The sequence below is a fragment of the Mirounga leonina genome, unplaced genomic scaffold (assembly GCF_011800145.1).
Source record: "Mirounga leonina isolate KUSES-001 unplaced genomic scaffold, KU_Mleo_1.0 Mir_376, whole genome shotgun sequence".
Classification (NCBI taxonomy): domain Eukaryota; kingdom Metazoa; phylum Chordata; class Mammalia; order Carnivora; family Phocidae; genus Mirounga; species Mirounga leonina.
In genome coordinates, this window is record NW_023270718.1 from 2,492,332 (window position 1) to 2,509,555 (window position 17,224).

General features: G+C 64.6%; 2 protein-coding genes and 1 long non-coding RNA gene across 7 annotated transcripts; 1 reads left to right on the forward strand and 2 right to left on the reverse strand.

The window, feature by feature from the left end:
* Positions 1-475: 475 nt before the first annotated feature.
* Positions 476-4,656, reverse strand: SIX5 (SIX homeobox 5). Its single transcript, XM_034986785.1, has 3 exons — positions 3,854-4,656; positions 2,076-2,875; positions 476-1,813 (listed from the first exon to the last, which is right to left on the reverse strand). The coding sequence occupies exons 1-3, from the start codon at positions 4,654-4,656 to the stop codon at positions 1,197-1,199; spliced, it is 2,220 nt and encodes a 739-aa protein (XP_034842676.1). The 3' UTR covers positions 476-1,196.
* Positions 4,585-5,636, forward strand: LOC117998163. Its single transcript, XR_004675950.1, has 2 exons — positions 4,585-4,648; positions 4,947-5,636. It is a non-coding gene; the product is annotated as an uncharacterized LOC117998163 (long non-coding RNA).
* On the reverse strand, positions 5,554-17,221 carry DMPK (DM1 protein kinase). Of its 5 annotated transcripts, none has more exons than XM_034986794.1 (16): positions 17,020-17,221; positions 15,827-16,917; positions 13,436-13,527; positions 13,068-13,151; positions 12,883-12,978; positions 12,180-12,328; positions 11,752-11,845; positions 11,228-11,434; positions 10,895-11,143; positions 10,097-10,182; positions 8,482-8,611; positions 7,589-7,761; positions 7,403-7,500; positions 7,174-7,220; positions 6,803-6,888; positions 5,554-6,464 (listed from the first exon to the last, which is right to left on the reverse strand). In XM_034986794.1, the coding sequence occupies exons 2-16, from the start codon at positions 15,984-15,986 to the stop codon at positions 6,305-6,307; spliced, it is 1,911 nt and encodes a 636-aa protein (XP_034842685.1). In that variant the 5' UTR covers positions 15,987-16,917; positions 17,020-17,221; the 3' UTR covers positions 5,554-6,304. The 5 variants fall into 5 exon arrangements, with proteins under 5 accessions (XP_034842685.1, XP_034842687.1, XP_034842683.1 ...); XM_034986796.1 differs by having other exon boundaries at positions 6,803-6,892; XM_034986792.1 differs by having other exon boundaries at positions 10,880-11,143.
* Positions 17,222-17,224: the final 3 nt, after the last annotated feature.

Below are 17,224 nucleotides of genomic sequence, written 5' to 3' on the forward strand. Positions count from 1 at the left end.
GGGGGCGCCGCTGGGCCCGAGGAGGGGAGTCCTGAGTGAAAGGCAGTAAGGTGAAGTTTACGAGAAGGGGCCCGCTCTGCTCTTCCGCTGCCCACCCCAGGGTCCAGTGGTTTCAGCCCTGTTCATTCTTACCTCGCCCCACTGCTCCCTCCCCCTGTTCTATTTATAGATTATTTATTGTTTGCAACAAAATAAAGTGGAAGCCTTGTTACCAGCAAGGACAAGGCAGGCTCCTTTGGTCCCCTGCTTCCTCCGCCCTGGGTGGGGGCTCCTCCTGCAGGATCTGGAGGGCCCGGGGCCTGCAGTTGGAGAGAACCCACACCTTCCCACAGAGCTGCCCTCCAGCCCCCCGGCCCTGTCAGGCAGCGGCGGCCAGAAAGCCAGAATCTCGGGTGGGGATTTTTTATGGTCCAGTGTTTCCTTCGGACAAGTAATTTAGAAGGTAGCCCACACCCCTGGAGGTTCTAGTTGTCTGTTAACTTTATTTTAATTGAAATGGAGGCATAACATGTCCTAGAAAAATAAAGATTTATGATACAAACTAGACACAGGGGTCAGGGTTGCCCCAGGGGTGAGGGGATCTTTGGTCTGGGCCGGAGGTGAGAAAGAAGGCTCTAGTCCAGGGGGAGCCTCACGCAGGCCTCCCCGCACCTGCCTCCCTTTTCAGCAGGGAGGGCCCAGCCGGGAGGGTCCCGGGGGTCTGGGGCACAGGACTGCCTGTCCTCCACCCTCCGACTCCAAGTGGTTCTGAGAACACTGGATGTCAGTGGACCTATTAGTGTTTTAGGGAGCGACGGGGGCGGGCCCAGGGGCTCGGAAATCCAGCCACGTGGCAGGGCTTGCAGCTCACAGCTAGTACCAGGTTGAGGGGGGCAGAGCCCCCGAGTCAGGACCCCCAAACCTCCCCGTATATTTGGGGCACAGAGCAAGGGCTGTAACAGAGGACGCCGCCGAGCCCAAGGTCAGTGTCCCTGGGCGGGAGTGGACAGGGGCCAGCCCCCCTCCCCCCCGGCACCTCCAGGGCTTGGAGAGTTTCCGCGGCCCGGCTTGGGGGCAGCGCACGTAGTGTGTGGCATCTTGGGCTCAAAGCGACCGTGTCTGGGCAGCCCCCTCGTTCGGCCCCAAGGGAGCTCTGCGCGGCCCCAGATCTTGAGCACCATTGGCAGCAGAGGCGCGAGGCCCGGCGCGGGGGGCGGTCACAGTTCCAGGGGCTCTTCCACAGGCACCGACTGTAGCTGGGTCAGAACCTTGGGCTCGGCTTCCAGCCCCTCGTCAACCTCGCCGCCGGCCGTGGACCCCAGGAGCAGCCCCTCGGGGTCGGGGTCCGGCAGCCTCAGCACGGCGTGGGGGGCCTGCGTCCCCAACCCCTTTTCTGCTTCCAGCAGCCCCTCCGGGCCCGCGCTCAGTTCCAGGCCCGCGGGCCAGACGGGCATGGCTGCAGGCGACAGCAGGAGCCCTTCGGGCGGGGGCGCCGGGAAGCCGGGTAGGAGACCCGAGGAATCCGGCGAGAAGGGCAGGCTGGCGGCGGCGGCGGCGGCGGGGACGGGGACGGGCGGCGGCGGCGGCGCAGACAGCGGGCCCAGGGCGTGCACGTCCGGGAGAGCGGGGCTGGGGGCCACCGGGAGGGCTCCTTCGGGCACGGAGATGGCCGGGTCTGGCTTCAGGGGCAGGGCCAGGCCGGGGGCAGGCGGCAGGACCTGGGAGACCAGCATGCTGGTGGGGAAGGTGGCCGTGAGGATGATCTTGCCCTGCTGCACGGCCACGCCTGTCACGATGGGGCTGCCCGACACGGGGTTGGCCAGGAGAAAGTTTCCTGTGGGGACGAGACACGGGCCAGGCGCTGGGGTGAAGATGGCGCTCAGCAGGGCAGGCAGGGAGATCAGCAGGAGGCAAAGCGAGCCTCTTCGAGCCCCTCCGAGGCCGGGGCTGCGTCTGTGGGGCCTGAGCCTCAGGCCGCCGCCGGCTTCTGGAGGGTTCTGGGCCGTGCCAGGGGTGGGCTGCCCAACCTCCCCAGAGCCCACTGCCGGCGCCGCCCCCCAACCCCCCACCTCAGGCCCCAGCAAGGCAGGAGGTACCTGGGGCGGTGGCCGAAGGCAGCTGCAGGGCAGTCACGCCCACCCCGGAGTTTATCAGGTGCACGTTGGCGGGGCCCGCGGCCGCCACCTTCACGGGGCTGCCCGGCCCGGCCGCCAACAGCTGCAGCGGCCCCACCGCCTGGGGCAGGGTCACCACCTGTGAGGTGGGCACCACCTGCGGCAGGTTCAACAGTGGGGACGCGGGGCCCAGGCCTGCAGGGTACCCAGGGGGCGGGGAAAGCGGCACCACCTGGGGAGCAGCCACGGACGGCACTGGCCCCGGGGGCAGAGGGAAGGGGGCAGCCGGCGGGGGGCCGGGCACCACCTGGGGCAGGGGCCCCGCAGCCTCCTCTCCCGCCGGCCCCGAAGCAGCCACCTGGGCCTCCTTGGTGTCGGCGGCCTCGGGCTGAGCCTCTTCTAGCCGAACCTCCCCGGTCTGAGGGTCCAGGACCAGGGAGGTCTTGCCCTCGCTGGCCCCCTGGGGCCCGGGCTGCGGTGCAGGAGGGCCGCTGCCACCCGTGAGCAGCAGGGGGCCCAGGCCGGAGGCCTCCCCGAGGGCCAGGCTGTTGATGATGACGGGGCTCCCGTTGAGGAGCACGGCGGGAGAGCTGCCCGCAGCCAGGAAGCTGCCGTTCACCAGGATGGAGGAGGAGGCGGCGCAGGGGGCAGGAGGGGCGGCCCCGGCCAGGAATATAGAGCCCTGGGCGGGGGCCTCCGCCGCCACCGGGGCCACCGCCCTGTCCAGGTCCTCGGGACTGCGGCTGCACTCGTCCTCGGTGGCGGGGTTCCCGTCAGACTCGCTGGCCAGAGAAAGGATTGTGAGTTGTGGTCCCCAACGCCCTGCGTCCCCACTGGCCGCCCCGCCGGAGCGCGGGGCTCACCGCTGCCTCCCCACCTTGCCGCGGCCCAAACTTCTGCAGCCGAAGGCCTGGGCCGGGCGGGTTATAAAACCTCCTCCTGAGACCACCCAAGGACCCCCCAAGACGAGCCTCTGCAAGTCCAGCATTGATACCTCTCCGTAAAAGCTAAAGCTGGCCCCACCGCAGGGAGGAGGCCCTCCTCTCCCAATCCCTCGGCCTCCGGGCCCCAGAGGCTGAGCACTGGGCTGCCCTGGGGTCCCCCGGGTCGGGCCGCAAGCTGCCCGGCGTCTTCCCGGAGAGTGAGGAGGCAGCCGCCGCCGCCCGCTCAGCTCCCGGTGCCTCCCCCCGCCGGCGTCAGCAAAGGGAGTGAGAGGCCGGCGCGCAGGGTGGGAGGGGAAGGGCTTGGGTTACAGGGAAACCGGAGCTGGGGAAGGTTCACGTTTCACAACAAAGACAGACGACGGACCACGCTGTTTGGGCCCCGAGGGGGGGTGAGTGGGGGGGTGGGGAAGAGCCACGGCCAGGGAAAGGCCCGGCAGCCCGGGGGCGTGAAAGACGCCTCCACGCGCGGTGGGTGGACAAGGCCCCGTCCCCCTTTCCGCAGCCCCCCTTTTCCTCACTGCCTCCCCCCAGCCACGGACACGGATGGGATTGGGGACGGCGCTCTGAGCGCAGCAGAGGGGAAGAGGTCTCCCGGCCTCCGCGACAGGAGCTGCCGGGTCGGGAGAGGGCCCGGGCCGTGTGCCTGTTCCGTCCACACGTAGTCCCTGCGCCCTGGGGGGCGCCTGAAGGCGTGAGCAGGAGGCGTCCCCAGAGCTCGGCGCGCTGACCCCAGCCGTGGGCATGGGGGAGAGGGGGGTGGCTGGTGGGTGGCACGTCCCCGGGAAAGCGGGACTTGCGCCGCCCGGGTCCCCTCACCTCTTGCAAGGCGCGCCGCCGCCGCCCCCGGTCCGATCGCGCTGTCGCCGGTTCTTGAACCAGTTGCTGACCTGCGTGAGCGAGAGGCCGGTGAGCGTGGCCAGGCGGCGCTTCTCGTCCGGCGTTGGGTAGCGGTTGCCGCGATAGCAGGCCTTGAGCGCGGCGCGGGAGCGCTCCTTGAAGCAGTAGACGGTCTCCTCGCCGTCCCATATGGTCTTGGGCAGCGGGAACTTCTTGCGCAGACGGTACTTGTCCACTGCGCCCAGCGCGCGGCCGCGGGCCCGCTCGGCCTCGTGGTAGCGCGCGCGCAGGTAGAGGTCCTGCAGAAAGGCGTGGTGGGCGGCGGGGAAGGGGCGGCTCTCGAGCAGCCGGTAGAGCTCGGCGTACTCGCCCCGCTGGAAGGCCACCAGGGCCCGAGCGCGCAGCACCGGATCGCTGCCACGTAGGCGCTCGGCCGGGGGCAGCGCGCCCAGGAAGCGGCTCAAGCGGCCGGCGTGGCCGGCTTGTAGCAGCGCCTCGCAAACGCACGCCACCTGCTCGGGCGAGAAGCGGAGGCCCGTGGGCGGCTCGGCAGCGGCCTCGGGGGGCGACCCGGGGACGCCCGGGGATCCCGGGCCCTCCGCTCCCGACGCCGCTTCGCCCGCCCCGGCCCCGGCCGCGGCCGCTGCCTCACCCTCGGCCGCCTGCAAAGTCTGCAGGAGCTGGCGCGCTTCCTCCTCCTCTTCTTCGGTCGCCGCCGCCGCCGCCACCGCCTCCCCCCCAGCCGCCGGCCCCGCGCTCGGCTCCGCAGGCAAGGTAGCCATGTTTTGCAACTTTGGGAAGTTCCTCCCTCCTTCTCCTCCTCCCTCGGGCTTTCCCCAGCCCCCTCCCCCGCCCGTCCCCCCTCTCCGCCCTCCTCTTCGCGCTTCCCGATCTTCTCCCCCCGCGCCGACCCCGCGTCTCCCCCAGCAATGCCAGGCCCGGCTCTCCACTTGGGTCTCGGTCCCAGTGTCTGTGTGAGTGCCCGCCCCCCTCCCCGTCTGTCCGTGATTCTCCTTTTGTTTTCCCTCCGCCTCAGGCCGCGCTTTTTTGCCTCCCCCCGCGTGTGCCTCAGGCTCAGGGCCTCAGTTTCCCCATCGGGACAACGGAGAAGGTAACGGGCCGTCCGGGAGCGCTAAGGGCGCGAAGCCACCTCCGCCCCGAGACTAAGCTTCTGCACGCCTCCGTCTCCAGAGTCCTCTGAAGGCCCCCCCACTCCCCCATCTCCGCCTGCGCTCCGCCCCTCGGAATTCCCGGCGCCGCAGGGGGGCGGGCCTGGCAGGGAGAAGGGGCGGAGGAAACGGGTTAGAAAGTTTGCAGCAACTTTTCTTGAGCAAGTCTCTGGAACGGAGGCGCGTGGCCCGCGCAGGCGCAGTGGTAGGAGGGTGGCCGCGCGCGCAGCCGGCCCAGCCCCCTTCTTCCCGGGGAGCGGGTGGCACAGCTGGGCCACAGCTGGACAGGGGGCGGTGCCTCCTGGTGGCTCGCTAGCCATCTCCTATTGGCCGGATGCTGAGGCCACGCCCCTCAGCGTCCCCATCCCCACCCCCGTCCCTGATTCGTCAGCTCTGCGGCCCGCTAGCCTCCCGCCAGGCCATTGGCTGCCTCCACTCGCCTTCCGATTGGCCCCCTGAGCAGGCTCCTTCCCGCAACGAAAAGAGAGCGGACACCCGGGACTTCAGAGGTTTGGGCAGACGGGGGGGCCTTTTATTCGCGAGGATCGGGGGTGGGGTCCTAGGTGGGGAGAGACAATAAATACTGAGGAATGTCGGGGTCTCAGTGCATCCAAAACGTGGATTAGGGCGCTGGGGTCCTGGAGCCTGTCAGCGGGTCGGAGGACAGGTCAATAAATACCCAAACTGCCGAGGCGGGCGGAGCCTGCGGTGGCTCCGAGAGCCGCTTACGTGAGGAGGGCGCGGGAGTCCCCGAAAAAGCGGGGCTGGCAAAAGCACAAGGTTTCCGAGAGAGCGGGCGGAGCTCGCACTAGACGTTCGCCGCGGGGGGAGAACGTTCCCGGGATAGCAGGGCCTCATGCACAAGGATTTGTGGTCTGCGAGCCGATGGGGGCGGAGGGGGGGAGGGGGGAGGCGGGGAGGGTGAAAAATTGATGGCCGAGCCCTGGCCCTGCTGCCTTCTCTAGATCGCAGTTTGCCCATACATGTCGGGGCCTCAGCCAGGCCGCAGGAAGGAAGTGGTCTGCCATCCCCACCCCCCCACCCCCCGGCAGCAGCTGCAGCATTGCCGGTTACAAGCCTTCCAGGAGTCCCATGCTCCGACCGCGGGCCCGGCTCCTCCCTCTCCGGCCGCCAGGGGGCGGGCCCGGATCACAGGGCTGGAGCTGGGGCGGACACCCACGCTTGGAGCGGTGTGAACGCGGAGGCGGTGGGAGCGGCTTCTGGGCGGTGCCCAGGTCACCCAACCCTCCGGCTTGGGGTTCTAGGGTTCAGGGGGCGAAGGCGGGTCCTGGGTGGCGCCAGACCGGGGCGAGATGGTCGGCGCAGGCCACCAACCCAGTGCAGCCCAAGGCGGCGGCAGCAGCCAGAGCAACGGCGAACAGGAGCAGGGAACGCGCCTCCGATAGGTCAGGCTTAGGGACCTGCGGACAAGAGGGCGGGATCAGGTCCCCGCGGCACGGCCCACCGATTGGCTCCTGAGACTCGCCACGCCTACGCCCATAGGTGGGTCCACAATCCTTTCTGCACTGCGCCCCGCCCCCGCGGGCAGCTGCGGTTGGTCCGCTGGCAAGCCTCAAGTCTTGTCGGAACTCGCCACTGGCTGCTTCCTAGCGGCCTGTGCTGATTGGCTGCCCGGGCATCCTCCCTCCCCGCGGCGGGCCGGGCCCGACAAAGGCGCAGCTAAGCAGAGGCAGCTTGGGGTAAGTGGAGCGAGGAGGGGGCGCGGCGGCGGCGGGCGGGCGTGAGAAGCCGGACGTACCCTGGCAGGGAGCAGCAGGTGGCGGCGGTGCATGGGGCCTGGCCCCACCAGCGGGCATTGGCCCAGAGCCACGGCCGGGGGGCCATCTAGCTGGAGAGAGAAGGGACAGGTGACCCGATCGGAGCCCAGCCCGGCCCGGCCGCCCTCGGCAGGGGGCAAGAGACAGCAGAGGGAGTCGGGGAAGGAATCGAGGGAGCTCCTAGACGGGATCTGGTGGGGCTATCTGGTGGGGGAGGGGGGCCTGAATGGAGGGTGTCTGCTGTCTGGAACTCCCAAGAGATAGGGTGATCCCTAAATCTGGACGAGAAGACAGGGGCGGGGTCTGCAGAGGGGCCAGCAGGCTTGATACAGGGGAAAAAGAGGGGTCTTACATGGGAAGGTGGATCCGTGGCCCCGGGACTGGGGACCCCCGTGACAGCTGGAAGGAGAAGAGAGACGCATAGGGCGCGTGGAGGGGCGGAGGAGGGCGGTGGCGCGGCGTGCCCCAGCCTGGGCCCCTCGCCCTCCCCCAGGTGTCCACACACGCCGGGGGCCCACCTCCCTGGCCCCCCCCCCCCCCGCCCCGTCGCCCTCGGGAAAGGGGACGCCTGAGGGACTCGCCTGCGTCTCCCCCAGCCTGCAGCAGCTCCATCCGCTCCTGCAGCTGCTGGACGTGCGCCTCCAGGTCTCGGTTCCGGGCCTCGGCCTCACGGAGCTGACTGCGGGGAGGAAAAGACCGTGAGCCCGCCCGGACCCGAGCGAGACAGGCTGCTGGCGGTAGAGAGGCCCCGGCGCCCCGACCCCGACCTGGCAAAGCTCTGGTTAGCTGTGCGGATGGCCTCCAGCTCCCGGCTCAGGCTCTGCCGTGTAAGCACCTCCTCCTCCAGGGCCTCCTGGAGCTCCCGCAGCGTCACCTGGGCCTCCCGGGCCTCCCGGGCCTCCGCCGAGGCTGGAATGGCCTCCGGAACCGCCGCTTCAGCCTGCGGGCGGGACGCGCTTAGGGCGGCCTTTGGCTCCTGCGGCACCCAAGACCTGGGCACAGGTTCTAGGCTGGGACCCCGACCCCCACCCCGCCCTGTCCTCTAGATCTCTGGGAATCCTCACAGCTCCTGCAGTGACCCAAGTCTCCTCCTTCCCTAACTAACCCCAGCCCCTGGTCTGGGCCTTTCCCACCCACCTTGCACACACAGGAACCAAAGGACTGGTCCTAAAACTCTAACCCAACTTGACCACGGCCCTCTCTTTCTCTCCAGCCCCTCAGCGCCCTCAGGGGAAGGCCTGCCTCACCAAAAGGCCCTGTTTGGTTTGTTTCCTGATGGCCTCAGTCTCGGCTCCCCTCAGCCTCCTCCAGCCTCCTCCTGGAACAAGTCAGCCTTACTGCCCGCCCTCCTTTCCTGTTCGAGAATAAGCCTTTGCCTTGAAGTTCTGTCAGCTGACCAGTGAGTGGGTCCTTTTCTTCCCATGGATGGTCCTCCTCCTCCTTCTCTTCGGTGTTGTCCCTTCCCAGAGTCCCCTCCTCCCACACACAATGGCCGGTTTTAATGTCTTCATAGGGATTGTTTCTGACTGAAGTAACTTTGTCTCTACTGTGTTTTCTGTCCCTTTCTGTCAAGTGAGCTCCCAGAGGGCTTACTTAGCACTCCACAGCATGCAAGACCCCAGAAGCCCTTGCCTTTCTTGCCCATTCGTCCCTGACTGACCTCCTCCTCCAAAGACTCAGTTTCCTCCAGTGGGGGCACTGTGGCCTCTGGGCTGGGTGCTTGCACAGTTGGCTCAGGCAATGGCTCGGCCTCCAGTTCCATGGCCGTGGGGCCTGGGGCCTCCTCGTCCCTGGGGAGAGGAACAGGGCAAGGGGAGGGAGAGCTGGGCCCCCTCAAGAGGTTGCCCCGCCCCTGGATTTAGAGCCAGGACTCCCTCTCCTGTGGCCATGGGAGAGCCAGACCCTGAAGAACCCCTAGTGTGAGGAGGGGGAGGGACAGAGAGAAGGGAACTGATTGCCAGGTTGGTGTGACAGGTCCCCTTCTTGTTAGTAAAGGCCTGCCCTTCGCATGGCCTCATGGGCCTGGGAGCTGGCCTCTCTGCACCTTCTGGCAGATCCTGGGCTCCAGATACCCATGCTCTGGGGTCTGCTCATCTCCTCCCTCTCCATGTGACCTTTGCAGACCCCTCTCCTTTAGACGTCAGGACAGTGAGGGGGGACCCCACCCATCTCTAAGCTACCTCCCAAGATACGGTCTTTTTCTGGTCATCAGCCCCCTGCCCCCACCATCCCCAGCTGCTGGGAAGAGGTAACGCTCTCCCTGGGAATATGAAATTGCAATAAAAGTGGATGTTGCCTCCAACCCAATGCTCCCTCTCGTGGAAACAGGTCTCAAGGGCCTGATGAGCCTGGTGAGCATGGAGACCAAGCCGCAGCTATTCATCCAGCTTGGGTTATAACAGAGATGGACTGATTGAGTCCCGACCTGCCCAGTGAGAATACTGCACAATGGCTCGTGCTGTTGTTCATTCATGGTAAGAAATGGCATTTGTGGGGTGCCTGGGTGGCTCAGTTGGTTAAGCATCTGCCTTGGGCTCAGGTCATGATCCCAGGGTCCTGGGTTCGAGTCCTGCATCTGGCTCCCTGCTCAGTGGGGAGCTTGCTTCTCCCTCTGCTTGCAGCTCCCCCTGCTTGTGCTCGCTCTCTACTCTCTCTGACAAATAAATAAATAAAATCTGGGGGGAAAAAAAAGGCTTTGGGGCGCCTGGGTGGCTCAGTCGTTAAGCATCTGCATTCAGCTCAGGTCATGATTCCAGAGTCCTGGGATCGAGCCCCGTGTTGGGCTCCCTGCTCAGCGGGAAGCCTGCTTCTCCCCCTCCCCCTGCTTGTGTTCCCCCTCTCGCTGTGTCTCTCTCTCTCTGTCAAATAAATAAATAAATAAATAAATCTTAAAAAAAAAAAAAGGCTTTATGGTTATGAGTGATTCAATGAGTTTGTATTCTTTTAAGATCAATTTAGAAATTCTAAACTTATTTTCTAAGATTCTGAGGTCCTATGACTGTACTAGAAATCTGAAAGTGGAAGGTTGGAAGATTCTAGAAGGCCGAGTCTTTGGCTCTGAGGTTTTACAACTGAATCTAAAATTTCACAGTACTTATGGTCTGAGATTTTAAGGTCCTACATCTCTGGACTCCTAATAGTCCGTGGTCCCAAGGCAGGAAAGTTCCAAGATTGATCCTGCAATTCTACTGGGTGCCCCTGGACAGCATCCCGGGACCTGTGGAGGCTGGCACCACTGGCCCGCTCCTCACAGGCTGCCCAGGGGCACTGCCTACCTGAGGGCCATGCACGAGTAGGAGTAGCCCACAAACGGCAGGTGGACCCCCAGTGGCATGCCTTCCCGCATGTCCGTCAGCGTCTCCTATACAAGAGAAACAGATGTGGAGTGACCTGTGCTTGTCAGAGCTGGTCCTTCGCCCCTTCCCAGTCTGGCTTTAAATACCCGCTCCCACTATCTTAAGTGGCCCCTCCCTCGTTTTCTTTCATTGTGTTCTGCGGCTCCCCTCGGGGTACTCTCCATGCTGTAATTATATACTTCTCCGGGCTGTAAGTGGATGAGGGCAGGGGCTAGGGCTGGCTTGGTCCCTCTGTGTCCCTAGCAGCACCTGGCACAAGGGGACCCAGGCTGAAAATGCGCTCACTCAGGATAGTTTGTTGAGAGAGAGATGGCCTAAGAGAGATTCCTCCGCACTGTGGTGCTTTCCTGCCTCTCACTTCTCATCCCTCAAATAGTGCCTCCTCCAGGAAGCCCTCCAGGACTTTCCATGCTGGGTCAGGAGCCCCACCCCCTGGCCCTCCCCTGTTCACCCCCCCCCCACTCTCTGTGGCATCGTTGTCTGGGGACCAGTCTATGTTCCCCACTGGACTGGGAATCCAGGTCACCGCTGGGTTCACAGCACTGGGCAGGCACAGAGCAGGTGCTCTGGGGGAGGGATGATTTCAAGACCCCAAGAGATGGGTACTATTCTAAGCCCAACTTTCCGGGTAGGGGGGGGGGGGGGGGGGGGGGGGGGGGGGGCAGGAATACCCTCTGCCCAGCAGGGGTCGCAGGTACCTACCCCGCCCCCGCTCACCATGGCAGTGAGCCCGTCTTCCACCACATCGAAGTTGCACGTGTCAGTGGCACCCTCAAAATCCGGCGTAAAAGGGGGCACGCTGTCTCGAAGACCGTCCCAGTCAAGGCCAAAGAAAAAAGGATGATTCTGGAAATCACCTGCTCCGTCCCGGCCCAGCCGCATCTCAGGGGGACATAGCAGCTGCTGGATGAGGTCTCGAGCCTCCTCAGGGACCCCTGCATCGGTCAGGGGTAGAGACAGGTGCTCCTGCCAGAGGGAGAGGGAAAGCGGGGGACGTTAGCCTGTCAGTATGCGTGGAGGGAGATCAGGGGTTCCTCTGGCCGTGCTCACCTTGTAGTGCACGATCTTGCCGTAGGTCTCAGCCGTGGAGTCGGCGTAGAAGGGCGTCTGCCCGTAGAACATTTCATAGGCGAACACTCCCAGCGCCCACCAGTCACACTCGGGCCCATAGCTGCCCATCCCGGGCCCGCCACCCACGGCCTGCAGGATCTCGGGGGACAAGTAGTCCGGGGTGCCCACAGCCACCAGCGACCGCACCTGAGCCAAAAGGTGCAGAGCTGGGCTCGGTCCCGCCCCTCCGAGCTCTGGCCCCGCCCCTCCCAACCACGCCCCGAGGGCTTAGTCCCTCCCCTTGCCTGCTCTAACCCGGAGCCGCTCAGGCACTTAGGCGTTGGTGCCCTCCTTCTCTTTCCCACTCCAAATCTGGTTGTGCCCCCACCCTAACTCTACCTGTGCGCCTCAGCCCCGCCCCCACACTCTGCACTTCCGGTCCCCCCACCTGACCCCACTCCTCTTTGGTGGTCCGAGCTGCTCGAAGCAGCGCCCCGCTCAAAGCAGCGCCCCGCACTGCTCACCGTTCCGTCTGCCCGCAACTTGAGGCAGGAGCCAAAGTCGGCCAAACGGATGTGGCCGCAGCGGTCCAGTAGGATGTTGTCGGGTTTGATGTCCCTGCGCAAACGGAAGGAGAGGGTGGGGGGATAAGTGAGCCTCCCTCCATCCATCTCACCAGGCTCCACCCCTCCAGACAGCACGGCCTCGGGTCCCCACCCTCTTAGGGACCATGCTCTCCGATTGCGGTCCCCCCCTTAGGGGATTCTGCAATTCTGAACCCCACTCCTCTGTCCCTGTCCCCAGTGGTCCCAACCAATGAGGTCCCTCTCCAGGCCCCGCCCCCTCTGGCTCCAACCTTGGCGGTACCCTGCCCCCTACCCGGGTGCAACTTTTGCTTTCCCTCTCTGGGCCCCGCCCTCAGCCCCCGCCCCTCAGCCCCTGCTGCGCCCACCTGTGTACATAGCCCAGCCGGTGCACTGAGTCTATGGCCATGACAATCTCGGCCAGATAGAAGCGCGCCATTTCGGCCGGGATCCGCTCCCCAAACTTGCTCAGCAGCGTTAGCAGGTCCCCGCCCACGTAGTACTCCATGACCAGGTACTGGCAGGGGACGTGTCATGGGGGGGGTCAGTCGCACCCCTCGGCGCTGACAATAGCCCGGGACAAAGACTCCCGCAGATGCCCCATCCCTGGGCAGAGACCCCGTAGCCCCAGCCCCAAGAGAGGCCAAGAGATCTCCCAGGCCAAATCAGAGACACTCCCCCCGCCAAAACCTAATTCTCCCAGGATGTCACTGGACAGAAAGAGAGAGGGGGAAAGAGAGCCCAGAGAGCTCCCAGTGCCCAAAGTACAGAGCCTAAATACCCTGCCCAGGGGCCCCCACATAGACTGTACAGAGCTATCCCAGTCCAGGTAAGAGATCCGCCCCCCGCACCCCGACGGTGGCATCTTTACAGGGTCCTCTGGAATCAGCCCGTGAAAAGAGCTATAAGGGGCATCTCCCAATCCCGGGAAAGGAAGACCAATTCCTCCCACACCCAGAGACACCGCTGCCATTTCGAGACAGCCTAGAATTTCTCCCTGACCCCGCCTCGTTCACTGACGGCCTCGGGATCGGGATCCGTCTCCCTAGTCCCCCCGGGTCTGGGGCTCACCAAGTAGTTCTCATCCTGGAAGGCGAAGTGCAGCTCCGTGATCCAGCGCCGGTCCCCGTTCACCAACACATCCCTCTCCTCCCGGAAGCACGACACCTGCGGGGCACCCGGAGGCACTGAAGCGGCCCGGAGCCGGAGCGGGGTGGGTAATTCTAGCGCCCTGCACATCCGGCCCCCGCCCTCACCTCGCCTCTCTTCAGCATGTCCCATTTATTCATGATCTTCATGGCATACACCTGGCCCGTCTGCTTCATCTTCACCACCGCCACCTGAAGGCCGAAACAGGGTGACTGGGGGCGGAGGTGTCGGGGGAAACACGCGGGCTCGCCAAGGCTGGACTCCACCCATAACACAACCTACTCGTGGCTCCGCCCCACGATTAACGCCACGCCCAGCGACCTCAGGCCCCGCCCCCGCCCGGCTCGTGTAGGCTTTCTCAGCTCAAGTCATTCATCAATTTCTAAGGTCCCGCCCCAAACCCCTGGGTCCCTCCCACTGCACGAAAAGTCGCGTCCCCTGCTCCGCAGAGCTGCAGCCGCCGCTCAAGGCTCACCTCACTGAACGCCCCGCGTCCGATCACCTTCAGAATCTCGAAGTCATCCCTCTGCAGTCGGGCCTCCTTAAGCCTCGCCGCGATGGGCTCCACTGGGGGGCGGGGTAGGTGAGAACCGAGGGTAACTGGGATTGACACTGGAGACCGGAGGAAGTCCCACCCTCTGTCCCTCAGTCTCCCCCTGTCCCTCCTCGGTCTCCTCTGTCCCTTGTTCTCTCCTCTCTCTGTCTCTCTCCTAGGACTGTCAGCCTCCCAAAGGCTTCCCCGCAAAAACACTGTGTGAAGTTTTGGAGACCCCAAACTGCCCTCCTACAGAAAAAAAGGTGGGATGCCTGAGGAACCCCTTTTGGGAAGGGCATTGGGCCAGAGGGGCTCTAGTGGGTGCAGGTGGAGAGGGCGGGCTCTGGGAAAGGGAGGCTCTGAAGAACAGAAGATGTGAGTTCCCAGGCCTTAGGGTCTCCTGAGCTTCAGTCCCCACCCCTACTCTGGCTGGGAGTGGGAGTGCCTGCCAGGCCCACACCTGGGTTCTCAGTCTGTCTCAGGTCCTGTCCTGGAACATTCAGTTTAGTCCAGCACCTCCAGGTTTAGAGGCTGGTGGCTTTGGACTACACTTTGGGAAACACTGGATTTGGGGATGGGGCCCTGAGAGGGAACAGGAGAGGGAAGACAAAGCCAGCATGGACCCAAATTCCAAGCTCTAGTGTATTCGCTCTGTCCTCAACTCCAGGAAGAGGGCTTCTTTCGTCACCCCTCATTTACGGGAGGCCCATCATTTACTGGAGGCCCCTCGTTTACGGGAGGCCTTTACTTGGCTCAGATGGGTGAAGAGGTTGGCCCGAGGTCCTACAGCAGGTAGGGAGGGAAGGCCCAGGTGGAGGGAATGCAAGGGCACAGGGAGAGGGAGGACGCTGGGGACTTGGGAGGCAGGACAGAGAGAGGGACGGATTCAAGTGAAAGTAAGGGGAGATAGAGTGGGCTATGGCAGGGAGAGACAAGCCCCCATGAGTTTCGAGGTTCGGGAGAGTGGGCCGGCAGGGAAGAACCAGCCAGGGCCCAGGACGGGGGAGGGAGGAGAGAGCCAAGATGTTGAGCCCTTTTAAGGCAGCAGGAACCCAGGCCCCCTCCCCCGCCCTGGGCAGCCTAGCAGGGGAGGGGCCGCAGGATGCTGCTCAGGCCACAAAAGGAATGCTCCTTACGGGAGAGCCCAGACCCCTGCCCCCAGCTCCGGGCTCAGTTTACCCTGCTAGCTCAACTTCACGCTCTGCAAAATCAGGGCTGAGAGAGTTACTAAGGACTGGGGGAGGCGGGGAGAAAGTTCTTCCAGGGGCTGAGTGGCCCGGCCTTTGGTCTCCACCTTCCTATCTGCGAAATGGGAGGGACAGGAACAAGGCCTGGGTCAAAAAGAGATGAACGCAAGAAACGAGGGAGAGCGGAGAGGCAGAGAGACAGAGACATACAGAGCCCCAGGACCGAGTGCAAGCCACTGAGGGACAAACCAGTGCAAGGACAGAGTGGCAGGGTGTCAGAGAGACGGAAAACCAAGTGAGCCTGAGTCCTGGGGTGGAGGAGGGCCGGAGGCAGACAAGGCCAGAGGGGGAAGCATCTTCCCTTCAGACCTGTCTCCAGGGAAAGACCTGGCCAGAAGGGACTGTGGGAGAGCCGGAAGGTCAGAAGTCATGAGAACCAGGGACTTGGGGAGCTGCCCCATGCAAACTCGACAGACCAGGGCTGGTGGAGGGGGGGTGGCCAGACCCTAGAAAGTGGGCACACCCAGAAGAACCTGAAATTGTCCCTCCTCCATCCAGGGGGTGGGGGGTGCTGGGTGCCGCCTGTCTGCGGAGCCAGTTCTCCCCCAGGGCCTGAGTGGCCGCACCCTCCCAGTGCCTGGGCACCTGTTGGGGCAGCGGGAGACGCTGGCGCCGAACACCTGCCCACTGGCCGCACCCCTGGCAGCTGCCCCATGCTGTCCCTTCCGCCTGCCTCTGTGCTCTGGGAGGCCAGGGTGGAGAGCCACGGGGCCCATCTTGGTGGTGGTGGGGGCGATCCTAGGATCCAGGGCTCCCAGCATGTCCCTAGGCCTAGACCTTGGGGAGGGGGTACAGAAGGACCACGGAAGGCCATGCCCAGTCCAGCCTACCATGGCTCCCAGGTCAAGGTTCGGAGTCACGGCTGCCCTAGCCTCTGCTGACCCCAGCCTGCCCTGCCAGGGTGGCACAGGGGTAGGGACATGCCACCCTAGGACCCAGGACCAAGTTCCGGGCTCCTGAGTCAGAGGCTCTCCCACGTCCATCTTGACCCCAACTATCAGCCCCGATGCCCAGCCCCATCTCCTACCTCTGCCCTGCCCCTACCGCCCCCCAATCTGTGGCACCCACAACGGCAGGCACTCACCCCACTGCAAGAAGTCGGCCACATACTTGTCCTGGGCCAGGTCGGAGGCACCCAGCTCCTGGTGGACGCCCAGGAGAAGGTCGAGCAGGGGCTCCAGCCCCAGGAAGCCAGGGTCCAGCACCAGCTGCTGGAGCCGCCTCAGCCGCACCTCGGCTGACATGTCGGGCAGGCAGCACCATGGCCCCTCCCCGGGCCAGGGGCTCGGGGTCCTCCAGTCACGGGGCCTGGCAGCCCCTGTCCAGGCCTCGGGGCTCTGGCTGCATGTCTGCCTGTCCCTGGCTGTCCCCTGGGCCTCTCTGGCCACTTCTCTCTGCTGCTGAGGCCTCCTCCCCTTCTCCCCACCCCTCGGGACGGCCCCCTCCCGCCTCCCAGCCTTAACCCCTTACGAGCCAGGCCCCCCAACTCCCTCCTGCCAGGGCCCCTCAGAACGCGTCAGTGTGAGATGGGGGGGTGGAGAACCTCAACTCTCCCACGATGCCTGCCCCCCAAAAACGGAGGAGCACATTAGTAGCTACAGGTGTGGCAGATGCCAAAGATGAGCCCTCCCATTCTGAGGGGGCCAATTAAGGTTCAGAACGATCGGGTAACACCCTTCTCAAGCCCTGGAATTGGGGTGGGGGAGAAAGGGGTGAGGCCTGGGAAGGGGGGGCAGGAGGCCAGGGAAGCTTCACGGGTGACTCAGCCACAGATTCAGACTTTGGGACGGTTTATATTTAGCCCTCAGGCCCTCTGCTTTCCACTGACTTTTTTTTGGCAGGAGGTGGGGAAGGGGTGGTGAGAGAATGGGGAAGGGAGGCCCTCAGGAGCCAGGACCAGGGGTGACCCACTGGCCAAAGCCTGGGGGAGGCAAAGGAGCCCCCAAAATAGCTCCTTGGACCCTGGCCGCACAGCCACATTCCTGCCCAGGCTAGGATTAGAAACAGAAACATTTCGGGGGGTGGAGGGCAGAGGGGGAAGACACCCCTCCCTGCAGCTCCAGAGAGCCAGCCAGGAGGGATTTTCGTTGTTCTCGGCAGGGGTGGACAGAGCTCCGGGAGGAATCCATGGTCTCCAGCTGGCTCTGGACGCCTGCGCCCTGTGAGCCTAGAGGCCTGAGGCAGCGGGAGGCCAAGCCTTAGGGTGCATTTTGGGCACCTCAGGAGCTCCCTGGGGGACCCATCTGGGCAGCCCCCCACCCCCCGCCGGTATCTGACCTGGACAGTTCGGGCACTTTCAAACTGGGAAGGAGGCCCCGGTGGCACTCTTTCCTCCGGAGTTGGGGGGTCTGGGGGCTCAGGGCTGGAGGGCTGGCGGCTTAGTGACCCATCAGCTGTGTGCCCTGAGTGAGTCCCTCCTCCAGCCTTCAGCTTTTCCGGCTATGAGAACGGAGCAGGGAGGGCACCGGGTTGGGGACAGGCA